Here is a 25,586-nt window from a genome sequence, read left to right on the forward strand (position 1 = left end):
ATTGTCAACAAAACAAACATTTAGCTTTTTCACCGCGGACGGGTCTGTCGTGGAATCGGATGGAAAACGTTCGCGCTGCTCTGCAATCGTCTGTGAGTGAAAAAGACTGGCCAGCTCGCGCCTCTGCGCCGCCCGACGACAATTTGCACGACGTGTAATAAAATCCGCGAATGAATGATTTAAAATTGGGAATTGGAAACCTTTTCGCAGTCAGTAGAGCGGGAGAGCCGCGGTAGAGTTTTTGTGGCGCGTCGTCTCGCTTGCACCGCAAAGGTCGTTCGTTGATGGTTTCCGTTTGTGTGTGTGTGTGTGCCTACGCGTGGGAGGGGAGAGTGTACTCTACACGCGAAACAAACAGTGCACAAAAGCATGAAATCATTTTTAAAGCTGCAGAACCAAATGAAAAGCTAATTCAGTAGAAGAATATCGGGTGACTGGAGCGCACAATAAGATAAAATTGAAGGTTATTCTTTGTGCGTTTGAGGTTCGTGTGTGAGAGTTCCATTGTAAACAAAAAAGCAAGTGCCGAGAGAACGGGAGAGAGAGAGAGAGAGCGAAGAGGGCAGCAAGACAAAGAGAGGCAGAGCGCGCAGGCTCGAAGAAAGTACCGCACAAAGCGAACGATGAAAATGTCAATAAACTCTGCGAAAGGTGAGGAAAAACGCAACAAGAGCGCCGCTGTTGAGTAAAATAAACCCCAAGACTCGAAGAAAGCACAGAAGGCAAGTGCAGAGCACAACTGGTGCGTGTGTGTCCCTTTGTTTGTGTGAGTGTGTGGGAGAGAAGAGAACGAGTGCGAGAGTGTGTGTTGTTTCTGATTGGACGGTGTGTGCAGAAAAAGTCTTTCTGGTTTCGATTCGCTTGCAACAGTTTCCGCGTATTCAGCTCCAACAAGTATCGTCGGTTTTCCGCGGCTGCATTTTGTTTATTTATTGGCATTTTGGTGGCTTGCCCGTGCTTCGTCACTCGTTAATCCATACAAATGCACATGCCGGCCCGTTGGATGAGTAATTTACCGTTAATAAATTACAGGTGAAAAATTCGATATTCGTCGTGCAATAATTTCCTCGATTGCCATCGAGTCGCTTCCATTCGGGCAAGTAGTTTACATGAAAAGCTATGCGCACAATGTGCTTGCAAAAGAAACAAACTTCAAACAAAATGTGACAAACTGGTGAGGCCAAGAAATCAACACCAACGTGAAATCCCATCTTATCAACACAGCAACAGAAATCCATAAAAATCCGAGAGACTGAAAAGGGGACAATTGGAATACTTTTAATTACTTTTAAATGGTAAGAAACCCTAAGCGTTCAAAAGGAGTAAAACATCAAAGTATACATTAAACTAATCGTTGATGACGATCACACTGAAAACTATTAACACTTGACAACAATAACGTAATTAAAAGAAGACATTTATCGTATAGATCAAGTTGGTTATATTCTTTAAATATTAAACAAAGTAAATCTATAATCCACAATTTTAGGCAGCTTTTAGTTCAGTTGCACTTCAGTTTAAAACATTGGACAATCCGAAAATGGTTCTATTGGTTCTATGGTTCTCAATCCCAGAACAGCATTTCCTTCTTTCCGCGTCACACACGCCATAAAGAGCAATCCACCCACGGCGAAAAGGGAATTTCAGGCCGCAGAAATCAAAACAAATTAATTAACGCCTCAATCTGCGGAAATATCGGAGCATAAAGCCAGTGCGGGCTGATGAAGTGGCTCTCGGGCCACTTCAATTCGTAACCAGTGAAATGTAACGGCGCCGTTGGCCACTTGAACTACTTTCATATGGCGGAGGCCCGAGTCCAACCTCGAATTCGGACCTGAACTTGGCTGACTCAATTCTCTGTTGCCTACTTGAATTTTAAAATAACTCCCAAAATGGGAGTAGTTAAACTTAATATCTTCATCATATCTAGGATTTGATATTTCTTTAGAGACATGAGACATCTTATTTTTTACGTGGGCCTTACAAAATATTTATTTCGAATCCATTCAGACTTAAAGGTGACAAATCATTTTTTCAGTGTAGGCCACCGGAAATTGTTTCGACGACTCCAAGAAAATAAGAGCAGAGACGGGCTGATCAGGGAGTCTCCGAAGGGGATAGCTGAGGAGCAGTACACGGCTCTGAACAATATAGCCCAGGCACGTTTTGAACTCTACCACACATTTTTTGAGCCGAGTCTTTTTGCTCTTTCTGCTTTCGCATGAGGCTTGACCCAGAAAAATCGAAGACTCGCCAATTCTGCGGCTGCCCATGCTGCTGATGAGACTGAAGTTGGACTAAAAGTTGTGCTTTCGAGGAGCCGCAGAAAGGGCTGCCTCATAAAGCATTTTAAATGTCGGGCTCATTATTATTTTGACTGCGTCGGCCTGCGGTTTTTGTGTTTATTGGCTGTTCTGGTTTGGCTCGTTCGCTCTTCGACTGCACTCTTTTCGTATTGTAAGCCCGGCTTTTGAACTCTTTCATCCCGCTCTCCTCTGTCCAACTGAAGGTTAACCGCTGGTTTTGTAAGTTGATTGGCTCCGCTTAATCGACAGACGATGCTTGTTTATGTTCTTGGACTCCTCATAAATGTGTGCGGCCTCGCAGGTTAATTTACAGCTTTCGATGTCATAATTCTGGCTGAGAAGACGACGGCTGCTTCCAAATAGGTTCCAAATCTGGTTCACCCTAATACGTCGGCGATGCAGTTACAAACACGTTTTTGAACTTACCAATATTAAATGGTGTAAAAACCGTAGTGACAGGCAACCGAACATAATGTATCGGGTTTGCTCGCTTACCTTGTTTCCCCAAAGAGTAGCCCTGAAGAACAGTTCCAAGAAATTTAATTGGTTTAAACCCAGGAATGAGAACCGATGATTATATTTCCTTTACATACAGTACCTACCGACAATCTATTAACACCTATGTTCTTGTATTTTAATATTTTTGTCTCCTGATCATAAGTTGTCTAGCAATATCTTGGGTCGATCTTGAACTGCCACAACTTAACTATTTTGCTTTATGCTTGCCAGTTTAAAGCTAGCTGTTAACCGGTTCTCGAGCATGCCTTCGGGTGTTTCAACCGCCACCGATTGCCCTGCCGCCCGTTGCCCCCTTCGCCCCGCACCACCCTCTGCAATACATAAATTGATACATGCTCGTCGACGTCCCGTCCGCTTGATCCTCCCCCTGGCTTGACTCTGACTGCTAATTAGCAGTTAACAATTGCAGCATTGACCTCCTCACCATAATTCTTTTTCTCATTCTGGCTCGAAAGCTGCGATAACAGCGAGAAGGCTTTTTGCTTTGTTCCATTGTCTAGGGGGAAAGATCCAACTGAAAGATACGATAACTTGGCAGCAGGTTTACCTTGTTCTAACCTCGCGAAGAACTCCAGGTGGAAAACTAGAAAAGAAAAGAACTCATCTGAAGCCAAATTCTCTGTCGGAAAGATGAAAGACGGCTCTCTATAGCCTTATTTATTGGCATCGTACGTAGTTGCTTACCGTTCCTGCGATTTGTAAACAACTGTCAAAGGTTATTTTTATTTTATATATAATATCCGTTACTCGTAGAGTAAAAGAGTATATTAGATTCGTTGAAAGGTGCGTAACAGTTAAAAGGAAGCGTTTCCGACCCTATAAACTTTATAGTATAAAGTATATATATTCTTGATCAGACTCAATATCGAAGTCGATTAAGACACGCTCGTCCGACCGTATGAACGCTCAGAACTCAGGAACTATGCAGCGAGTTGATTTCAGCATCCTGCCACGCCCACAAACCGCGAACTGCGAACTGTGGCATCCATAATATTATAATGTATGTCTTCGTTTAACCTTGTTTAAAATATTTTTGTCAATATCTATCGATTTACCAAGGATTTTTCAAATCGGAACAACACTTTGCTATTTATGAAGAAATTTAGATTATAAATTATAAGGCCTTACATGGACAGCGACGTAACCATAATTTAGTAGACATGCTTTTTTGACAAAAGGTGGCGCTTTGTCCATATAAACTAGCAAAATTTGTATTTTACAATTGTGTAGAACAGTAACGGGTATCTTATAGTCGCGACACTTGACTATAGCGTTTCTTCTTGTTTTAATTTTGAGCAGTAACTACTAAATAATAATACCGCCAAGTGGATTTGGTCCGACCAACAAAATAATACTCAGCTGAATGTTCTAAAGGAATGAAAGTAAAACGAAAAGAAACTATTTCAGTAACATCGGTAGTTCTAGGGAAGTAAAGTTACCGGACGGAAATGATCGATTGAGGGTGCGTCCCAAAATAAAATTAATCTTGGATTTAGTAGTTACTATATCTGCTTATGTGTTTCTTTTTTTTTGCTACAAGCAAACAGAGCCTTGTGTAGCTGGTGTCTGTTCCTTTTGTTTTTATGTGCAGTTTTTGGCCACTTGAAGTTGCCTGCCGTTGCAGTTGGCCTCTCGCTGTTTTTGTGCCACTTTGTTTGATTTTTGCAACTGGCAACTTTGCCGATTGCCATAACTGTGCAGCCGTTGGTTCGGTTGCAGTTGAATGTTGCCTTTGTCGTTTTTGTTTTGTCTATACGTGTCTATATAAACATGATCACTGTGGCCGATTTCTTGTCTCGGCTCGGCACTTTTCCGTTGGTGGTGGAAGGCGACGCAAAGCAATAGAAAAAGACGAAAAACATGCTGCCTAAATGTTGCTGCTGCCGTAGTTGCATTGGCAGCAACCCACTGCTGTTACTGGCGGTTGTGCAACAATTGAAAACATTTTTGGACTGCAGTTGAACTTTTGCTGAAAACCTAAAAAAGGAATGTGTGCCTTGCCGATAAGTTTAAGTTGTTGATCAGTCATAATAAAATACCTGAAATATTTATATCCACGTATAGTACTTCTTACTTATCTTATTCGAGAAATGAGAGTCTTAAGTCTTTTCTGGATAGTTAACTATCAAGTAAATCCCTTTTAAAGTTTCGGTTTTTATATAATACTCTACTTAACTCGAAAGTAAGCCACATTTTGGGAAAGTGTTACAAAATTGAAAGTAATTAAAAGTTATATAAAGAGATATAAATATTGTAGAATATAAGCAACTTTTACAGTTCTAGCTTACTATTAAACTATATATCTGTCCTAAGAGCATCTATTTAATTCAATTTGCAGTCGCTTGTATACGTGTTTAGAATTGCTTTTGTTTGCAAAGAAAATTTGTACAAACAATTAACGATTAACGAATCTACAGTCATTGCATAACTTTTTCAATCCATCAACAGCTTCGGCCCTTGTGTCAGTCACTCATTTAAGGAGAAAAACAGCGCAGAGGCTTGAAAATAAATGAGCTTTCATGTTTACTAAATTTCTAACGTTGAAGGTCAATAAATAAATCCCTAAAAGCAAAGTAAGGAGCTGAAAGCGGCCAGTCGAAATTTATGACCATTAGCCAATTTAATTTATGCAAAGAAAAAAGAATAACTTGATGATGAATAAGAAGAAGCTGCTGGCTTAAATCTTCTTGGATGGTTGGATCATGCTCGACTTCAGTGGGGTTCGCAACGAGAAATCGATAAAAATCTCATCAAATTAAGGCAAAACGATAAAAATTGATTGGCGCACGGCTCCAGACAAACGCCTTTAAAGGCCCCTATATCTCGGTCTCAGCTCCAACTCGATTTGCAGCTTCGCGCTAGGCCTCTCTACTGGCAAAACAACTTGAAAATTTCTGCCGCGAATTCGTGAAATAACCAGTCAATAAAGTTTGTTAAGAAACTATTCTAATCCGACGCAGAGGCTGTCTAAGCAGTGGTTGGGGAAACACTGAACCAAGCTGGGAATCTTCTCCGTCCCTTCTTTTTCTATTGTTTTTGCCTTACCAACAACTTTTGACTGATGACTAATCGCTTGAGTATTGCCACCATCCGTTCTAGCTCCAGTTTGTGGCGACTATTGATTTTAAAACACTGTTCTGAACACTTTTCATAAAACCCGCTGCACTCTTGTTGAACTAGAATTATTCTTCTTATAAATCAAAATATCGCTATCAATAAATCCATCCCCTGGACTATGGATCTTTTGCGCCAACTTGGGCAGAGTCTTCTGAAGGTTATTCTGCCATCGCTTTGCCTGTTCTTTGGTCCTCTTAGTGGCTGTGGTTGGTTGGTTCCACCCTGCTTCCGCAAGTGGCCCCCGCCTGAAAAACGAGTTTCCTTCTGCTTCAGGTTTCTTTTCGGCTCCATGTTTCGCATTGGTCGTTTCTCTCGAGTTAAGCTCTTGCAGAGAGAGAGAGAGAAAGCTTTAGTTGTTGCGATATATCTAGAACTTGAACTGATTGGTAAATTAACGAATATAATTATTTTTGTTGTATCTTGTGTACTCGAAACTTATAAACGTTTTTTATTCCTGCAAGAAGCAGGCAAACTGACGCTGCTAATAGTTTAGATTATAAGTACTAGTTACAACTTTACTATTAAATGAAAGGACTGTAAAATATCTTAAAAGCACAAAATCCAATCATCATGCAGGGTGTTGACCAGTTCTCAATCTGAAATCAGGTAGACTGTCGCAAAATTATAAGAATGGGGAATGTGTGTACTAAACAAATTATCACAGTACAAACAGGAAACACACACACGAGCATTGGAAATCGCAGAAAGCGAAGACCGTTGAAGCGGCCACTGCGAATATTTCCCCTCTACAAAAAGTCAAGCAACGACCTCGGGAAGTCGTCTATAAAATAAAATGTCGATGTATGTCGACATATAGGCCACATCAAATCGCTCTTGCCTTCTTCTTCTATTTTAGAAATGAATCATCTGCCGCACTTAAATATATCATTTTAAAAGACACTAAGACTGATTTGTTTTGATTCCTCTTGCAATCTTCGTAAGTTACTTCGAATTGCCCAAGTCTGTGTCGCGATGATCCTAAGTGCCTCGCTCTCGCAGTCGATATTGAGAACCTCGCGAATAGGAATAAATCAGATGGATTTTTGGTAAATAGCGCAAATAATGATTGATAAATACCTCTTTTACTGTGGATGGGAGGAAAATGTAGCAAACACTACAATCATTAAGTCATTAGTTTCTTGTAGGTAAGCTTGCATTGACGAATTTTACAAGTGCACCGAATAGTCAGTCTTTGTTTGACACTAATTCGTTTTTTGTAGGTTTCATTTAGATTACAACTTTAAAGTTGAATGTGACTCTTTATACCCGTTACTTGTAGAGTAAAAGGTTATATTATATTCGTTGAAAAGTATGTAACAGGTAGAAGGAACGCGTCCGACCCTATAAAGTATATATATTCTTGATCAGGATGAATAGCGAAGACGATCGAGCCCTGTCCGTCTGTCTGTCCGTATGAACGCTGAGATCTCAAGATACAAAGTTGAGATTAAGCATGAAGATTCTTAAGGTCCCTACGCAGCGCACATTTATTACATCCTGCCACGCCTACTCTAACGCCCACAAATCGCGAAAAACTAAAATCGCTGAAATATGAGGAACTATTAGAGCTAGAAAGTTGTCTTATAGTGGTACTACTATCCAGCCACACCCACCCAATACGCCCACAAGGCTCAAAAGACGGTTTTTGCATTTTCTAAAAAAGCTGATATCTCGGTAACTATAAGAGATAGAATGTCGGACTAATCGGACTAAGCGTAAATTAATCTAGCCACGCCCACTCTAACGCCCACAAAATCCGGAAAACCAAAAATTCAAAACTGTCGGGATCTATTGGAGATAGAAAGTTACGTTAAAAACGCGTATTTGAGAGATGTCACTGCAACTTGTCACGAGTTTTCATCCGGCCACGCCCACTCTAAAGCCCACAAACCGCGAAAAACTGTGGCGTCTATAATATTATTATGAATGCCTTCGTTTGACCTTGTATAAAATATTTTTGTCAAAATCTATGGATGTACCAAAGACTTTTAAAAATCGGAACATTATTTCGTTTTTTATGAAGAAATTTAGGTTATAAGCCTTTACATGGGCAGTGACGTCACTATCAGTTACTCAACAGGCTTTCTCTGACAATAGGTGGCGCTTTGTGAAGTTTCACTAAGAAAATGATTATTTTAAAATTGTGTAAAACAGTAACGGGTATTTTATAGTCACTCGACTATAGCGTTTCCTCTTGTTTTTGTATCAAAATCAGATTTTTTACATGTTTATACCCGTTACTTGTAGAGAAAAAGAATAAATTATATTCGTTGAAAAGTATGTAACAGGTAGGAGGAATCGTTTCCGACCCTTTAGAGTGTATATATTATTGATAAAGATTAAAGTGAAGTCGATTAAGCCATGTCCGCTTGTCCGTCCGTCCTTTTCTTTGTATGAACGCTGAGATTTTACGAGCAAGCAAGCAGATTCTTGAAGTCCCTACGCACCGCAAGTTTATTTCAGTATCCTGTCACGACCACTCTAAAGCCCATAAATCACGAAAAACTGAAACTGGAACCAGGAACTATTAGAGGTAGAAAGTTGGGTTAAGTAAATATAATCATGCGATATCATCGCATCTTAAGGTGGTACCATTATACGGCTACACCCTCCTTATTATACCTGTTCAAATAAATTTCTTGCCAAAAAACTTTCCTACTTGCTTGGTACAATGCTTATTACGATATATCGTACAGAAATTTTAAAATAAGAATTGTTCTGAAATGAACGCCGAGTTCAAATTTTTTTTACTCCCAGAAGAATATAAATAATCTGAACGCTTAATCCAAACTTTATTATTATTGCATAGATTACTAATAATTTTAAAGTTCATAGTAAATTTACTAGCGCTGTTTTCTTGAGCATTTGGCTAGTCCAAACTTATAGTACCAGTGATTTTATTTTTTGTTTTTTAAAGTGTATATTGGAATCATTGAAAAGTATATAAAAGATAGAAGGAAGCGTTTCCGACCCTATTAAGTATATATATTCTTGATCAGGATCAATAGCGAAGTCAGTTGAGCCATGTCCGTCCGTATGAACGCTGAGATCTCAGGAACAATAACAGATACAAAGTTGAGATTAAGCATGAAGATTTTTGATGTCCCTACAAAAAGCCCACAAATCACGAAAAAATAAAATTGCTGAAATCTCAGGAACTATTAAAGCTAGAAGAGCTGAAATTCAGCATGCACAATCTCGAGATGCCAGCGCATCTTATGGTGGTATCCGGTCACACCCACTCTTACGCCCACCAAGCTCAAAAGACGGTTTTCGCATTTTCTGGAAAAGCTGATATCTCGTTAACTATAAGTGCTGGAAAGTTCGGATTAAGCATGTAGGTTTTTTCCGATCAAGCCACGTCCACTCTAACGCCCACAAAACCCGAAAAACCAAAACTGCAAAAATATCGGGAGCTATAGGAGCTAGAAAGATGTGCTTAAGAAAACTTATTTAAAAGATGCTACTGCAACTTGCCCCTAGTTTTCATCGGGCCACGCCGACTCTAACGCCCACAAACCGCGGAAAACTGTGGCGTCTATAATATTATTATGAATGCCTTCGTTTGACCTTGTATAACTTATTTCTGTTAATACCTATCGATTTACTAAAGATTTTTCAAACAGCAACTTTTTTTTTGCTATTTATGAAGAAATTTAAGTTATAAGGCTTTTCATGGGCAGTGACGTCAGTTACTCAACCTACTTTCTTTGGCAATAGGTGGCGCCATGTGAATTTCGACTAGCAAAATGAATATTTTAAAATTGTGTAGAACAGTAAAGGGCTTGTTTTTTGTGAAAACGCCACAGCAATATTTGTAATGGGTTCACATATCTAAATCTTCGATACCTTGCAAAGCTTTGGTACGACTTCATTATAAGGTTATAATAACTTACATGGATCATTTAAAATCATTTTTTAGGCAGCGTTCCGGTTGTTTTATTGTTGAAAGCTTAAAAAAAGCAACTCAATAGAATACCCCAAATATATTCCTTCTGGGGAGAAATTAATGAAGGGAACCAACTCCGCGAAAAGGAACGACCAAATACCAAAACCAATAAATTTAAGACCAAGAACAGTGGGAAAGAGATCATTGCGCACATTTGCGGCACAAACAAGACATCGAGAAGCTGACACGAGACATAGAAAGAAGAATAAGAGGAGGATGCGGATATAGGATGGGGGATCACGGAGAAGAGAACAAAAGAAAGGCCAAATAGTACGTTCAGGCCTTGGCAGCAGAAGAAGAAGTAGCACGACGACTTGTTGCCAAGACAAGAAGTAAAAACTCAAACTTAAGTTCAAACTCAAAAGCAAGCGTAGCGAAGAAGTGGAAGACATGAAGAAGAGAAAGAGAGAGCCAAAAGCCACCAAGAAAAGAACAAAAAAAACACGTCATGCTGACTGCCTTTGCTTACCCGCCTTCCGCACCGCCTTTCTTTCCCTCTTCTTGGTTCCATCGTCTGTGCCAAGAATAAGTTGTAAATGAGCCAGAAAAGCAACAGAAAGAGAGCTGAAAAGGAATGAGCCAAACAGAGGAAGATACAGAGAGAAGGGTCATTGGCGGACGTTGACTTTGTCTCGCTGATGACCTTGCCCGAAAAATGTAATAGTAAAGTAAAAAATAATTCGAAGAAGAAGGGGTAGCTGCAATGCTCACACACACAGAGATTGGGGACTGCAGCTGTTGACAAACTGATACCAGCGGTGCGAGCGAAACAGAAGGAGAATAGTGTGCTGCTGACTGTTAAGAACGAAGAGGGGAAGGAGAAAAACAATTTTGGGCACAGGGCCAAGGCAAATGGAGCAACGGGACTTTTCGAAACCGACGAATGTAAATATAAAAGCAAATACAGCATATATTTCTTACATGCATCAAACGATGTAAAGAAAGTAGTTTTAGTGCCAGCATTCTTGGCATTGCTTTCGCTTGTTTCTGTTGTCTAATTATTAATATCAATTTTCATATTTCACTCTATTGTTCTTACGAAAACCCCAAACATATATAATTCATAACAACGAAACTGCAGCCTCTTACTCGAACATTTCCACGTTATAGTTAGATACCGTTTACTGTTACTCTATTTTAGTATAAAGTCCTTCACTTATACCCTTACCAGCGCCATCTGTGGTTTGACCTATCTAAGAATGTTTATTAGCTGATGTTGACGTCATTGCTCAAGTAAGTCCTTATAACCAAATCTTGTTAATATGTTGTGAAATAATGTTTGAAAAAGTTCTGCAAAATTGTATGTATGTATGTATTGTATTGTATTTAGAAAAAGAATACTTTAGGCCAAAGGAGAACCTTAACCCTTTACTTATGGACGTTACAATTATTCCAGGCGTTAGAATGGGTGTTTCCCGAAACGTGGTCCTTCTAATTTTATAGTTCCCGAGACCAAAACGTTCATAGAGTTTTGAAAGAGCTTATGATACATTATATCAAGCGACTCTTAGAGTATCTGGAAAATTAGATGCCTCTCTCGCAACTTCCATTGATCTGGCTCAATGACGAGCCACCGTTTCCAGTTTATCGTTTACACAACACTTTATAAATTGCAACCTGCCAAAAACAGCCTGATCAACTTGTATAAAACTCAATGGATGCATCTATCTTGGTCAACAGCCGAGTGCCAGCACGCATGCAGAGTAGATTGCAGTTCCACGGCAACGACAGCCAAAACCAGAATAGCTCAACTGCATTTGGCTGAATGTGATCGTAACCACCTTGTCCCAAAACAACTTGCCAGTATTGTCGACTTTTGTATCCAAGTTTTTGCTGTTGGCTAGCCTCGTATGCTCGTACGTGCGCGTTGCCGATCTGGCTTTTGATATTAATTAAACGCACGCAGCCGGACCAGACGGAGTCGTATTCAGAGTCAGAGTTTCTGGCGGCAACTGCACCTAGAGACCTGCAATGCCCAGCAGTAGTAGCAGGCATCATGCCCAAACGAGTTCCCAGAGCAAGACATACAAGCTTTAAAATAAGAAGAGAAATAAACTGAAAGCGACTCCACATTGAGTTGGAGTTGGGGCTTAGAAAAATAAATGTAGTCAATGTGCGTCGCGTTGCTGGTGGGCGGTCGTTGAGCGTTAAATCAGCGGTAGGCGGTGGGTAAAACAGCACTTCGCTGAATGTGTTCGCACTCGGAAAACGTCTAGTTCTATTGCACATCTAAAATCTCAGTTCTCCCAAAAATCATTCATTTAATTGTTATTTACACAGAAGAGGGGAAAACAGATTTTTTGTAAGTGTATAGCAGAACGTAATCACGAAATCTGCTTATACAGCGATCTTTAACTTATGAAATAAAAGAATCATACGTAAATGCTTTGCGTTTGCTGTGGAATTAATTTTATTTGCTTTCTAACTTGTAAATTAATCCTTTATCCGAAATTCATTTTCTTCTTTTCTTTTCTTCGCTGAACTGAGCATTCTAAAAACTTTCTAAGAAACTTGCCTTAACGCACCTCCTACTGGGCACCAATCGGTCATCAACACCGAACGTTTTTACTTGAGAAAATGGAAATAAATGAACGCATTTTCTTTATCTAAGTGGTTTTATGAAAATTGCAAATTGACAGTTCATTTTAGACACGAGGAAGTCTTAAGCTAGTGGCGATTGACAGCATTTCTGGGTAATAATTAACTGGCTGCTGATCCGGGATCTGAGAGTCAGATCTTTTGCTGAGTGCTGTTTAACAATATGCCTGTGATCATAAGCAATCTTCGCAACGACCTTGAGTCCGGCGGAGCAGTGTCGACAGCTGCAAACAAGTTAAAAAACAACAAACTAAGAACAAGATTTATAAATAAACTTTCGTGAGCAATATGATTCCTCACTCCCGTTTTCAGTTATCTTTTGTTGATACTGATAGTGCGGCAGAACTCGATTATGGCGATGGAGTGAAGGCCTCGCTGATAAAGCCCCAGTTGACGGAAAATGGAAGTGCAACAGTGTTCTGGATGCGAAAAAGCACTCGCAACGAAAAGTAAAAAGGTTGATAAAGAAAAAAATACTAAAAAATAAAATGCAGCAAGCATAACGTTTCCTGTTTGTCGAACGGTAAATCGTAATTGCTATGCAGACGACGAATAACTGCTTGCAACATTGCGATTCCCCCAAAATGTCAGGGCTCCACCACGGGGAGGTGGCTGTTTCATGATGGAGCTCCCGGGCTTCCAGGCTCTCGGAATGTGTCTAGGTCGTTAGATTTGTCGATCCGCTGCTTGCTTGCTTGCTGTACATGGCTGCAACGTTGACAAAGATGTCTTCTTGTTTCTTGGCCTAGGCGTCCAAACTAGTTTATTTTGTTTACTGTCTTTTTGAGCTGTCTGCGCCGTACACAGCAAAAGCAAAGAGAGATTGCAAAGGAACCGAAAAACATTTAAAATAATCGACATGAAAGATGTATAAATATACAGAAATTGAGTTGATTTCGGAAAATAGTTAAAGTGTGTTGTACGTTTGTTTGGTATTTCTTATTGCTCGCCCAAACTCAAATCATATTGATGATTAATATGTTCTCGCAGTGCAGCACTAGCGCAACAGAGTACCGGTTTTCTTTATGCTTTTTACGCCATTTTTATACGTTCTGCTATTACAGGGGAACAGCGGTGATATCGATGGCGGACCAGAGACGAGACCTGACGCACCTGTTGAAAATCAAGTTCTTTTAGTTGTCTGCATATGCAAACTTACATATACATATGTAGGAGGTACGACTAAGCTCTACTCAGTTTGTACACCCGTTGAATAGTTTGATTTTGTACATAGCTAGAGTATAACAGAGAGGTCGTTCAGTACGTTTAAAGACGTGGCAGTCTTCGCATGCGTCCTTTAGATGAGGAAAAAACTTCGAGTCAACAAAGTGTACCAGACTTTCAGCTCACCTCTATGTTATGTCTGCCCCGTTGGCCTTTGCTGCACAAGTTTTGCAATTTGTTTCCATTTTCCATAAACCAAATTCTGTTGCACATTATGCTAATGACCTGCCGCTGCCCTCTTCGTCTGTCCCCCTCACGAACACCCTTCCAGCCAATCGGCTCTTTGGGTCGAGGTGATTAATCAAAAAGCTCGCAACACTGGCAAAATGCTTCCCCACAGTCAGGTAATGCCATTTCAATTGTTGGACTCGTAGAAATACTTTGGACCCCAGCTTGTGTCTTGGCCATACTTGCAGGCATTACCTGGCTTTTTGTTGTCAACTGGGAAAAGGTGTAAGTGTGGGTCTGTATTTGCGGCTGCTATGCCAGTCTGAGGTCTTGGCGTTTCTTTGGAGCTTGTCTTTAGTGTTCTGCAGCTTAAATTAGTAGTTTCGGCAGCGTTGTGTAAGCCAAAAATGTGTGCAAACGGAAAGGTTGTGGGTTTTTATACCCGTTACTCGTAGAGTAAAAGGGTATACTAGATTTGTTGAAAAGTATGTAACAGGTAGAAGGAAGCGTTTCCGACCTTATAAAGTATATATATTCTTGATCAGGATCAATAGCGAAGTCGATTGAGCCATGTCCGTCTGTCCGTCCGTCCATCTGTCCGTCCGTCCGTCCGTCTAACTAACTTTAAGAGGTAGAAAGTTGAAATTCAGTATGTATAGTCTTGGGATGCCAGCGCATCTTATGGCCAGACCCTTATCCGGCCACAAACACCCATACGCCCAGCAAGCTCAAAAGACGGTTTTCTGTTTTTTTTCGATCAAGCCACGCCCACAAAACCCGAAAAACCTAAAAAGGCGAAAATCTCGGGAACTCTAAGAGATAGAAAGTTGTGCTTAAAAATACGTATTTAAAAAATGCCCCTGCGACTTGCCCCTAGTTTTTATCCGACCACGCCTACTCAAACGCCCACAAACCACGGAAAACTGTGGCGTCTATAATAATATTATGAATGCCTTCGTTTGACCTTGTATAACTTATTTCAAATCGGAACATTATTTCGCTATTTATGAAAAAATTTAAGTTATAAGGCCTCACATGAGCAGTAAGGTCACTATCACTTACTCAACATGCTTTCTCCGACAATAGGTGGCGCTTGGGGGAATTCCAACTAGCAAAATGAATATTTTAAAATTGTGTCTCTTATTTAGACCATTAGGACCCGACAAAGTACTGAAAGTTCGCAGGGGCTCGGTTCCTTTCCTTCCATGTAAACAGAGCTGCAATAAAAAGTTAACCCTCGCTGCTTTCATGTTACGCATAATTGAAACGAACTTCCTATTCAGTGGGCAGACTCCGAGCTTAACAACGATTTTATCCACCACCACTGGGAAGGCCCGTGGCTGCAGGGAGAAAATGAAATAGAAGTCCCACCCCTGAAGATGGTGCCCCACAAAGCATGTCAATGTCATGAATATTATTGACATGAATTTCCCCCACAAAACCCGAACTCAACAGGACCGACAAGTACGCCATGTTCTTTTTAAGGGAGCACATTTCCGCGGAAAAAGAAAAGTACAAAAAAAAAGAGTAGGAAAAACCTGAAGGTCAACCCCTTTTCCAAAGGCCTGAGGAGAGTTTTCTGCGTTGCTGAAGTTGCTTTCGATGGGCTGTCAAAGTCAGAGCTTTATAAAAAATCGATAGACGACAGACAGAATGGTCAATGGAGCCTAACCCTGCTGCGCTGATGGGTGGGTTTTCGGTTAGCAGACTTGTGTGGGATTAGCTTGCCCCCAACCCACGAGCCGAACCGAGCTGAACTCGACATTCTGTTTTCTGAAACGCTATCGTGCTTGGTTGCAAGTTATTATTGTTGTTGGCGCTTTTAATTTTGTACCATTGGAATTTAAGTATTTAAAGCTTTCCTTCAATAACACACGTTAACTTTTTAAATGGACTTCTTTGCGGAATAAGTGTGAATTGGCAATACAGACTTTCGTTAGCTGGATAACTGGGTCCTAATCATTTTCACCGCACTGTTTTATAGGACGAACTTAAAACAAGAAGGATCGATGTAGTCCAAGTACTAGTTACTCTGCTATCGAATAAATATGCTAGCAGGAGAAACGTTATTGTTTGCCACAAGGTTTATGAATTAGTCTTTTGTTTATTATGCATTTATAAATATACATAACTACATACATATGTATGTTCATAATTACCACCCTGCGAAACAAATAGCTGTTTTTATTTTAAACCTACGCGTAATAAAATTAGAGAATTAGAAATTCTTAAAGAAAATGTAAATTCTTAAAACTGAAAAATAAACTTAGACATGTTTCTTTTTAAATTACGGGCTATCAACAGGGAGTCGCCCACGAATGAACTTTCAAAGAGTTTGGGATCTCTTACGATAGTTTCTGATAAGTATAATTATACTTGCCTTATCTACATATATGTCTCAAAACCATTATTATGATATGATAACGGCATTATGTCTAGTATTTCATATACTCTTAACCCAGGCATTTATCAATCGGAACCCCCAGAACATCGAACTCCAATTACAACAACACTTCAGCCAGAAAGTGGTCTAACTTCCTATGCAACAACATTGTCCCATCCGTATGGGTACAGTTCAATCCTCGGGATACAGCAACTATAACACAAACAACACCAGGAACCAAAGCGAAAACCGGAAACCGAGAAGCCGAAAAGAGAGGCCATCATCGAACTTTGCTTGGCTGCATTTGTCGGGCCTTAAGTGCCCTCAGAACCGCAAAACCTCACGTCCATATGAGTGCGTATATGTATATTAACATATACATACATACATAAGTGTATGTTTGTAATTCGGAGTGCTTTCCTGAATCTCAGAAATAAAAATAAGCAAAAAAAAAAAAAAATGCTGACCACTCGCTCTCGTTCCCCTCCTTCAGGCATTGCTCTCTCCGCTGTGTGGCGCACCCACGCAACCTTAGCTGAGAACCAATATTTGGTCTCTTTGTTTATCATATACATACATACATATATGCCCATACATTCATTAGTATGTGGTACACGTGTACCGTGTATCGTACAACCAATTTTGTTTATTTTCTTTTGTGCCAATTTCTCACAATCACTTGTGCGGCACATCATCGCTCAGAGTATTTCTGTTTTTCTCAAACTCCAAGGTAAAGAAAAGAAAAAAACTTGCTCAAGCTAAGCGCTCTCTCAGTCTTGCTTTCTCTATCTTTCGTTTGCCCCCTCTTTTAACAGCTTGTGGCGCATGTATGCGTTCACCTTGCGTATGTGTGTGTCTCTCTGAGTGCGGGTGTGTGGAACTGCCTTCGTTGCTGCGTCTTCTTCTTCGTGGCTTGCTTCGCCGTCGTCGTCGTGGTTGTTGTTGTTTTATGCAAGGTCGTTTGCGTACAAAATTCAACATTATTTGAAGGTCGTCCTTTGCTTGTTCTGCGCGTCGCTTCTTATTCGTTCTTGCTTTCTCTCTCTCCCTGCTGGCATGTTCTGGTTATCCCTCTCTTCTGATGAATCGGCTTTGCCTGGTGCAGTGCGTGGGTTGTTGTCACCGCTAATGCTCAATTAGAATAAACAAAAAAATAAATTTGAAATTACACAGTGCAATCAGTCTTGGATAAACACGAATATCTCTTTATCCTTTAAATGCAATTTACCCCAAATTTACCACGAACATATTGCTAATAGTATCGAATAAAGATTTTGTAAATGTTATTCGTCATCTTTTTAAAAAAAAAGGGTGCGTGGCGCTGGGTTATTGTACCTTAAATTTATTATAATTCCGTCCTATCGGCTTTGCGACTCTTTCGCTTGGCCGTTTGCTTCATTGCTCCAGCACCGCGGGTCGATGACATTTTTCGTTGGTGGCCATTGACTATAACTTGTATATTGCTTAAGCTATTGTTTGTTCCCAGAGCAAGACGGGAAGAGAAGAAAGAAGAGAGATGGCGAGCTGTATGTGAGCTGGAGGGGTGAGTGAGTGAGCCAGGCTGATAAGAGCCTAAAGAACAAAAACCCAAACGAATGTGAGCTGTTCTCTGAAGCCGGCTTGTGAGTGAACTCAATTAGCATAAGTGGCTATGGATGTTCGGGCAAGGTCGCTAGGGTGGGTGGTTGTACAGTGGCATTGACCTTATTGTTCCATCCTATAATAAGCCTTTGTTCGGGTTGCTATGCGGCTATCTTAGGAATTCTGAAAATGAAGTAAATTGAGTCATTGCCAAAATGTTCTTGAAAAGCGGCTTACATAGATATCTGGGATAAACATAATTTAAACTTTTTATGCTAGAAGCTTTTCTGACCCTCAGATAGCCCAGATGATTTCGTCCGTATGTCCGTATAAACACTGATATATCGGGAACTCTAGGATATGTTACTATATTACTTTATTCATAATCGCAATGCTCGCAGACATATGAATATGCTACACATCTGCTTTAAGATAACGTTTCCCATCGCAATGACTTCCAAGCGGAGACTATAGTGAATTTAGACATTGTAGCCCACAATGTAGCGTTTGCCGATGCACTCGCCAATGTAGAACCAAACAAGAGGAAACGCTATAGTCGAGTGCCGCGACTATAAGATACCCGTTACTGTTCTACAAAATTTTAATATATTATTTTGCTAGTGGAAATTCACAAGGCTCACCCTATTGTCAGATGAAGTATGTTGAGTATGCTTATAGTGACGTCACTGCCCATGTGAGGCCTTATAACCTTAATTTCTTTATAAATAGCGAAAAAAGGTTCCGATTTAAAAAATCTTTGGTAAATTGATAGATATTAACAAAATAAGTTATACAAGGTACAAGGAATATTATAGACAGTTTTCCGCGGTTTGTGGGCGTTAGAGTGGGCGTGGCCGAATGCAACTTCGTGAAAAGTTGCAGAGGCACCTCTTAAATACGTGTTCCTAAGCAAAATGTTGTAGCTCTTATAGTTTTTGATATTACTGCATTTTTGGTTTTTCGGGTTTTGTGGGCGTTAGAGTGGGCGTGGCTTGGTCGGAAAAAAACAATTCGCATTGGAAGCACCATAAAAACCTACATGCTTAATCCGAACTTTCTATCTCTTACAGTTACCGAGATATCAGCTTTTCTAGAAAATCCGAAAACCGACTTTTGAGCCTTGTGGGCGTATGAGTGGGTGTGGCCGGATAGTAGTACCACTATAAGATGCGCTGGCATCTAAAGATTATACTTTCTGAATTTCAACTTTCTAGCTCTAAAAGTTTCGAAGATTTCAGCGATTTCAGTTTTTCGCGATTTGTGGACGTTTGAGTGGGCGTAGCAGGATGCTGTAATAAACTTGCGCTGTCCCGGGACCTCAAGAATCTTCATGGTTAATCTCAACTTTGTATCTGTTATAGTTCCTGAGATCTCAGCGTTCATACGGATGGACGGACTGACGGACGGACGGACGGACAGACGGACATGGCTCAATCGACTTCGCTATTGATCCTGATCAAGAATATATATACTTTATAGGGTCGCAAACGCTTCCTTCTATCTGTTACATACTTTTCAATGAATCTAGTATACCCTTTTACTCTACGAGTAACGGGTATAAAAATGACCTCGGCAGTCACCAGGGTGTTAAGCCAGGCCTCCCGAACGGTAAGGTTCTTATAGGCACCTGTCATGGTTTCTTCGGCAATATCATTGCCGAGTCCTTGGCGGATGGCTGGGATATCACCTTGGCTTTTTCAGGAACACGTCCAGTTGGGGCCTCGCCTGAGTAAGAAGCCTTTTTACTAGTCCTGATTCCTTGGTTTCCAAACGACGAAAAACGAAGACGGTCACAAACCTTTTAACGTGCACATACATTTGGTTTGACTTCAAATATTATGTTTTCATCCATCTACCAACATGTTTTCGAATCTGATTTTTTTTTAAATTTTAAGAGAAATTAAAGTTATAAGGTCGTACACGTTTGTGCCTTAGCTACACTAAGCGAAAAAAAAAATTGGATGAATTCAAATCTGTATTTTTTCCTAACTAACTTATGTACGCTTGTATCTTGTTTGGTATTTTAAGATTACAACACAATGGAACTACATCAACGACACCTCTCCAATTTTTATAAGCTGCACAACTGAGAATGAAAAGTCTTTGATAAATACATAATAAGAAAGCAAAGAACCGGCTGCCGACGCTATATTGCTTCAAAGGCCAAAAATGCCAAACATGTCCAGCATTAAAGCGGAGCAGCAGAGTGCTCCTATTGGAGGAACTAGCGGCTATCAACTGCCGGTCAATATGTGCACCACCGCCGTGGCAAGTACGACGACAACTCTGGGAGCAGCCACCGTGGGGGCTACTGTCTCCCGGCACAACGTATCTGTGACGAACATTAAGTGCGAGCTAGACGAGCTGCCCACGCCCAACGGAAATCTTGTGCCGGTAATCGCAAACTATGGCCACGGTAGCCTGCGCATTCCGCTAAGTGGACAGCCGAATCATGAGGAGTCCGATTCGGAGGAGGAGCTGGCGAACATCGAGAACCTGAAGGTGCGACGAAGGACGGCGTCTGATAAAAACGGACCTCGACCGATGTCTTGGGAGGGCGAACTGAGCGATGCTGAGGCTAACGGCGGGGAGGAACTAATGGAAATGGAGCCGACAATCAAGAGCGAGGCGGTCGCGGCCGTTCCCACTTCCCTTCAGCCAACCTGCGCTCTGCAGCCGATCAAAGCTGAGCTAGAGAATATTGCCGGAGAGCTGCAACTTCAGGGGAAGTCTTACCCCATGTCCAACTCACAATGCCACGTTGTCACGAAAATGAAGCTGGCGCCGACGCAGAGCGATCCGATCAATCTCAAATTCGAGCCCTCTCTGGGAGACAATTCGCCGCTACTGGCTGCCCGTAGTAAGTCCAGTAGTGGAGGCCACTTGCCGCTACCCGCGAATCCCAGTCCCGACTCTGCAATACATTCCGTCTACACGCACAGCTCGCCCTCGCAGTCGCCGCTGACGTCGCGACATGCCCCCTACACTCCCTCGCTGAGCCGCAACAACAGCGACGCCTCGCACAGCAGCTGTTACAGCTATAGTTCCGAGTTCAGTCCAACCCACTCGCCCATCCAGGCTCGGCATGCCCCACCCGCTGGTACGCACTATGGCAACGGAGGAGTGCACCACCACAGTGTTCTGTACCGTCCGCTCAAAGTAGAAGCCTCATCCACGGTGCCATCCAATGGGCAGGAGGCTCAGAACCTAAGCATGGACTCTGCCTCAAGCGGTCTGGATGCAGTGGGTTCGGGATCATCACATCCTGCTTCCCCGGCGGGCATTTCGCGTCAGCAGCTAATTAACTCGCCGTGTCCCATATGCGGTGACAAAATCAGCGGCTTTCACTACGGAATCTTCTCCTGCGAGTCCTGCAAAGGCTTCTTCAAGCGCACTGTTCAGAACCGCAAGAACTACGTGTGTGTACGTGGCGGACCCTGCCAGGTGAGCATCTCCACACGCAAGAAGTGTCCGGCCTGCCGGTTTGAAAAGTGCCTTCAGAAGGGCATGAAGCTGGAGGCGATTCGGGAGGATCGAACCCGCGGTGGCCGCTCCACTTACCAGTGCTCCTATACGCTTCCCAACTCAATGCTCAGTCCCCTGCTCAGTCCGGATCAGGCGGCAGCAGCTGTTGCCGCCGCAGCGGTGGCAAGTCAGCAGCAACAACAGCAACAGCGACTCCATCAGTTAAATGGAGGATTTGGCGGCGTACCCATCCCGTGCTCGACCTCTCTTCCAGCCAGTCCCAGTTTGGGGGGAGCTTCCATAAAATCGGAGGATGCCGTGGAGTCTGGCAAGCACAGCCTGCGAACCGGAAGCGTACCACCACTACTGCAGGTAAGTTTTAAATGCCTAGAAACGGTTCACAGTATATCAGAGTTAGCAATAAAGACGATTAACTATTGTCTAATCCAGGAAATCATGGATGTTGAGCATCTGTGGCAGTACACCGATGCGGAACTGGCCCGCATCAACCAACCTCTGTCCGCATTCGCATCTGGAAGCTCCTCTTCGTCGTGCTCATCAGCCGCGTCCTCGGGTGCCAACGCACAGCCCCAACTAACAAATCCACTACTGGCCAGTGCCGGACTCTCATCCAATGGCGAGAACGCCAACCCCGATCTAATCGCCCATCTCTGCAACGTGGCTGATCACCGCCTCTACAAGATTGTCAAATGGTGCAAGAGTTTGCCGCTCTTCAAGAATATCTCGGTGCGAATTGGAGCTGCTCTCCTTAAATTCCTTGAATTTCATTGTCCGTCTCCTACTATTACAGATCGATGACCAAATCTGCTTGCTCATAAATTCATGGTGCGAACTGCTGCTCTTCTCCTGCTGTTTTAGATCAATTGATACTCCCGGCGAGATTAAAATGTCCCAAGGCAGGAAGATAACCCTTTCACAGGCAAAATCAAATGGATTGCAGGCAAGTTAAGCCTTTTTACTTGCTAACTTACCATCTTTAACACCAATAACAATCATTATAGACTTGTATTGAACGGATGCTCAATCTGACCGATCACCTGAGGCGATTACGCGTTGACCGCTACGAATATGTTGCCATGAAGGTGATTGTGTTGTTGCAGTCAGGTAAAAACAATATATGCGATTCAGTTAAGGCCATGGCCGACTTAAACTTGTGTGTCCTACCAGATACGACGGAGTTACAGGAGGCGGTAAAGGTACGAGAGTGCCAGGAAAAGGCGTTGCAAAGCTTGCAGGCTTACACCCTAGCCCATTATCCAGACACGCCGTCGAAGTTCGGGGAACTCCTGCTGCGCATTCCCGATTTGCAGCGAACGTGCCAGGTAAGTGACGATTGAGGTATACATAGCTATCACTAACCAATCTATTCTAAAAGCTGGGCAAGGAGATGCTGACGATCAAGACTCGAGATGGAGCTGATTTCAACTTGCTAATGGAGCTCTTGCGCGGAGAGCATTGACAATTGATAACGAAGATGGAAATCTGCTGCCATCGGCAAAACAAGTTCTACATATTTAGTATTAGATACGTATATTTTAGAGATAAGTACTTTAACTGTAAGCTCGGAAAACATGTGCCTAAAAACCAAAGCCACAATAGCAGCCACAATAGCATGCCCACTGGTCGACATTGCATCTGAGCGCAAGATTGCCAAATTTTTACACCGATATATATTTTGATATAAGCCATGCGCAGGGTCTGCAATTGCTGTTGTTGTTGGCCAAAGTTTCAGTGAGAAGAGTATATATATATATTGATTTTGCTATTTATACATATTTGACTTATGTATAGTGTAAACTAAAGCACACATGGAAAATGAAAAGACTAAAAAATTTATTTAAATAATTACTTTTACGTATTATGGAAGAGAAAAACGAAAACACACAGATGCATAAAAGTAAATTTAGTTACAGCAGCTAGCGACATTTTTATACCTACTATATAAGAGATAATATCCAATGTATTTTTAATGAAATGCCAAAACCGATTTGGTTTGGAGTAGAGCTGATGGAATTTTCGATATATATATATATATATATATTAATTATTAGAAGACGGATTATTATATCCAATTTTTAAATGTTGTAGCATTTAGTTTTAGTGCAATTTCACCCATGTCTACATACATATATCTCCGGTCAGATATACCCAGAAATCTTTATTCAACAAAAGACTACTCGAAATCGCCATCCCTGGTTGGCTAGGACTATTCCAGTTATGCTGTTTGTTGCATGAAAAAAACACAACTACATACATAAATCAAATCTAACATTTTATGTCTGAGTTTTGGGTTTCGTATTAATTTTTTTAATAATTATTATTAATTTTTAACTCTTACTTAAATAGCTGAAGCAAATCCTGCAACAGGATTCAAAACACGTAAATACACGAAACATTATTGAAGAATAATATTTTGCTTATATCTTAAATAGTTAGATATGTATCTGCATATGTGTGTCTATATGTGAGTACGTTAACTAAACACTTCCTGCCCCACCAGAAAAATCACAAGCAACAAAAAACAAATGTAATTCCAAATAGAATAAATCTGCATCTGCAAAGGGAAGATCATGAGACAGAAACATAAGCATCCTTAAAGTTGAAGTAGAAATCCGAATGATCTTGCGGAGAGTATCAAGTCAACTTAAAACGCATTATTAAGGCTTTGGCTTTACTAACTTCTTAATAATTGTTCATTGATTTATATTCTAAAATAGCTTATATCGGCCCAAATTATGATTTCTTCATCAGATCCGGAACGTTCATTTTCTGTACTAGTATCTATATTATCACGAGGATCTCACTTCATATTGATTGTGGTCTTCTGCTCTGTCCCGCTCATGTCCGTCAATGTAAACCTTAAGCAAAAATGAAAATAGTTAAATGTTAATTTAATGGATAAAGCGCCCTTTACAAAATAACAATATAAAGTTTACCATAGTTAAATAATGATAGCCACCCAATTAATTAAGACCACTCAAATCAAAATTATCTTTTAATTTCCCCAGCATCGCAAACGCAAATGAAATCAAAGGTCTATAATCTAACACGAAACAGTTTTTCGATATTTTGGAATATTTATAAAAAGCGCTGGAATTTTCCTACTTAAGTACGTTGCTTAAATAGTTAAAGTAAGCTCAAAATTCATAGTGGAAGAGTCTTAGGTTATACAGTTTTCTTTGTTTGTGATGTTTGTTTTTGCCACACACCAACTCATCCCTTAGTAAATATTTGACTTCATTTTTCTTAAAATAAATGTACCAATTAAACCCCAACCATAATTGATCAAAAGTAAAGTAAATTGTCAATGCAATATTTTGTAATAAAAAATATTTAAAATACGAAACGATGTTTTCTTGAGTAGCTTTAAGCGGGATTTACTGATATAACATCTTACATTCGACGGATCTTTATATTAGAACAAGGAAAAGGGTTGTTAAAGAATTGTTGTAGTGTTTTAAAATTAGTATAACTGTTTAAAGTAATATGCTTTTTATTTACTAATAAGTCTGATTTAAAAACTGGGAATCGAGATGGTGATATATTGATTTTGCTATTCGTTCACATTTGACCTTTGAGAAGTTCAAGGTGAAGCACTTATTGTAAACAAATTATATCATTATCATTGGACTTACTTATTTATTCCAAACCGTATTTCGAACGAGTTGGCTTGATTTACCTCATAGACCGTATGACGATGGCTGCGTGCAGTATGCATCGGGCTGAGCCCCGCATGGGCAATTGCAGCAGTATCCGGGACTAAAAGAAGGCTTTTCATTAGGCCAAATAATATTTGAATATTCATTTACATTTATTTACCTAAGGTGACCAATTTGATAGCAACATTGGGGACTCACGTTGCAAATTCCGCCAATTTCATATATTCCGGTGGAACGGCCACCGCACATGTCGTTACATTGACCTTCGCAACACGGAGTTCTAGGTGGTAGCAGGCAGCAGTGATTGGGTGTGCAGGGGGGAGGGCAGCCAACGCTTGGGAGGCAATCGTTATCCCAGGGATTGATAGGACACGGATCAGAGAAGCAGAAAAAGCCGGCTGCAACTCCGCACCCCAATGGCATGTCCCGGCAGCACCCTCCGTTAAAAGTATCAGTAAACTGATTTCCCAAGCTTAAAATAGGTCTATAATCGGTCATATAAACGGTTTGGCTCTGGAGCATGTCGTTATAGCTTTCGCAGGTGGGCATCTGATGACATCGTTGTTGCTTTGATCTCAGGAAGCTGTTGATATCCA

The 25,586-nt window shown here is 41.0% G+C and overlaps 1 protein-coding gene, 1 long non-coding RNA gene and 1 pseudogene across 3 annotated transcripts; 1 reads left to right on the forward strand and 2 right to left on the reverse strand.

Moving 5' to 3' along the window:
- Positions 1-24,670, forward strand: LOC108103391 (nuclear hormone receptor FTZ-F1 beta). Of its 2 annotated transcripts, none has more exons than XM_017208846.2 (8): positions 1-92; positions 1,033-1,295; positions 19,874-21,682; positions 21,761-22,057; positions 22,122-22,271; positions 22,333-22,435; positions 22,499-22,653; positions 22,707-24,670. In XM_017208846.2, exons 3-8 carry the CDS (start codon positions 20,015-20,017, stop codon positions 22,788-22,790), a joined length of 2,457 nt encoding a protein of 818 aa, XP_017064335.1. In that variant the 5' UTR covers positions 1-92; positions 1,033-1,295; positions 19,874-20,014; the 3' UTR covers positions 22,791-24,670. The 2 variants fall into 2 exon arrangements, with proteins under 2 accessions (XP_017064335.1, XP_017064336.1); XM_017208847.2 differs by lacking the exon at positions 1-92 and adding an exon at positions 158-651.
- Positions 18,325-19,663, reverse strand: LOC108103374 (annotated as a pseudogene).
- LOC108103393 lies at positions 23,989-25,584 on the reverse strand. The gene is made up of 3 exons (XR_005993669.1): positions 25,151-25,584; positions 24,967-25,090; positions 23,989-24,189 (listed from the first exon to the last, which is right to left on the reverse strand). It is a non-coding gene; the product is annotated as an uncharacterized LOC108103393 (long non-coding RNA).
- Between the last annotated feature and the right edge of the window lie 2 nt (positions 25,585-25,586).

The sequence above is a fragment of the Drosophila eugracilis genome, unplaced genomic scaffold, assembly GCF_018153835.1.
Source record: "Drosophila eugracilis isolate 14026-0451.02 unplaced genomic scaffold, ASM1815383v1 contig_2065, whole genome shotgun sequence".
Classification (NCBI taxonomy): Eukaryota; Metazoa; Arthropoda; class Insecta; order Diptera; family Drosophilidae; genus Drosophila; species Drosophila eugracilis.

Coding starts and splice junctions, on each gene's coding strand:
- LOC108103391 (XM_017208846.2), top strand. CDS start 20,015: ATGCCAAACATGTCCAGCATTAAAGCGGAGCAGCAGAGTGCTCCTATT. Junction 22,058..22,121: donor CGCTCTTCAAGAATATCTCG/GTGCGAATTGGA, acceptor CTACTATTACAG/ATCGATGACCAAATCTGCTT. Junction 22,436..22,498: donor GATTGTGTTGTTGCAGTCAG/GTAAAAACAATA, acceptor GTGTCCTACCAG/ATACGACGGAGTTACAGGAG.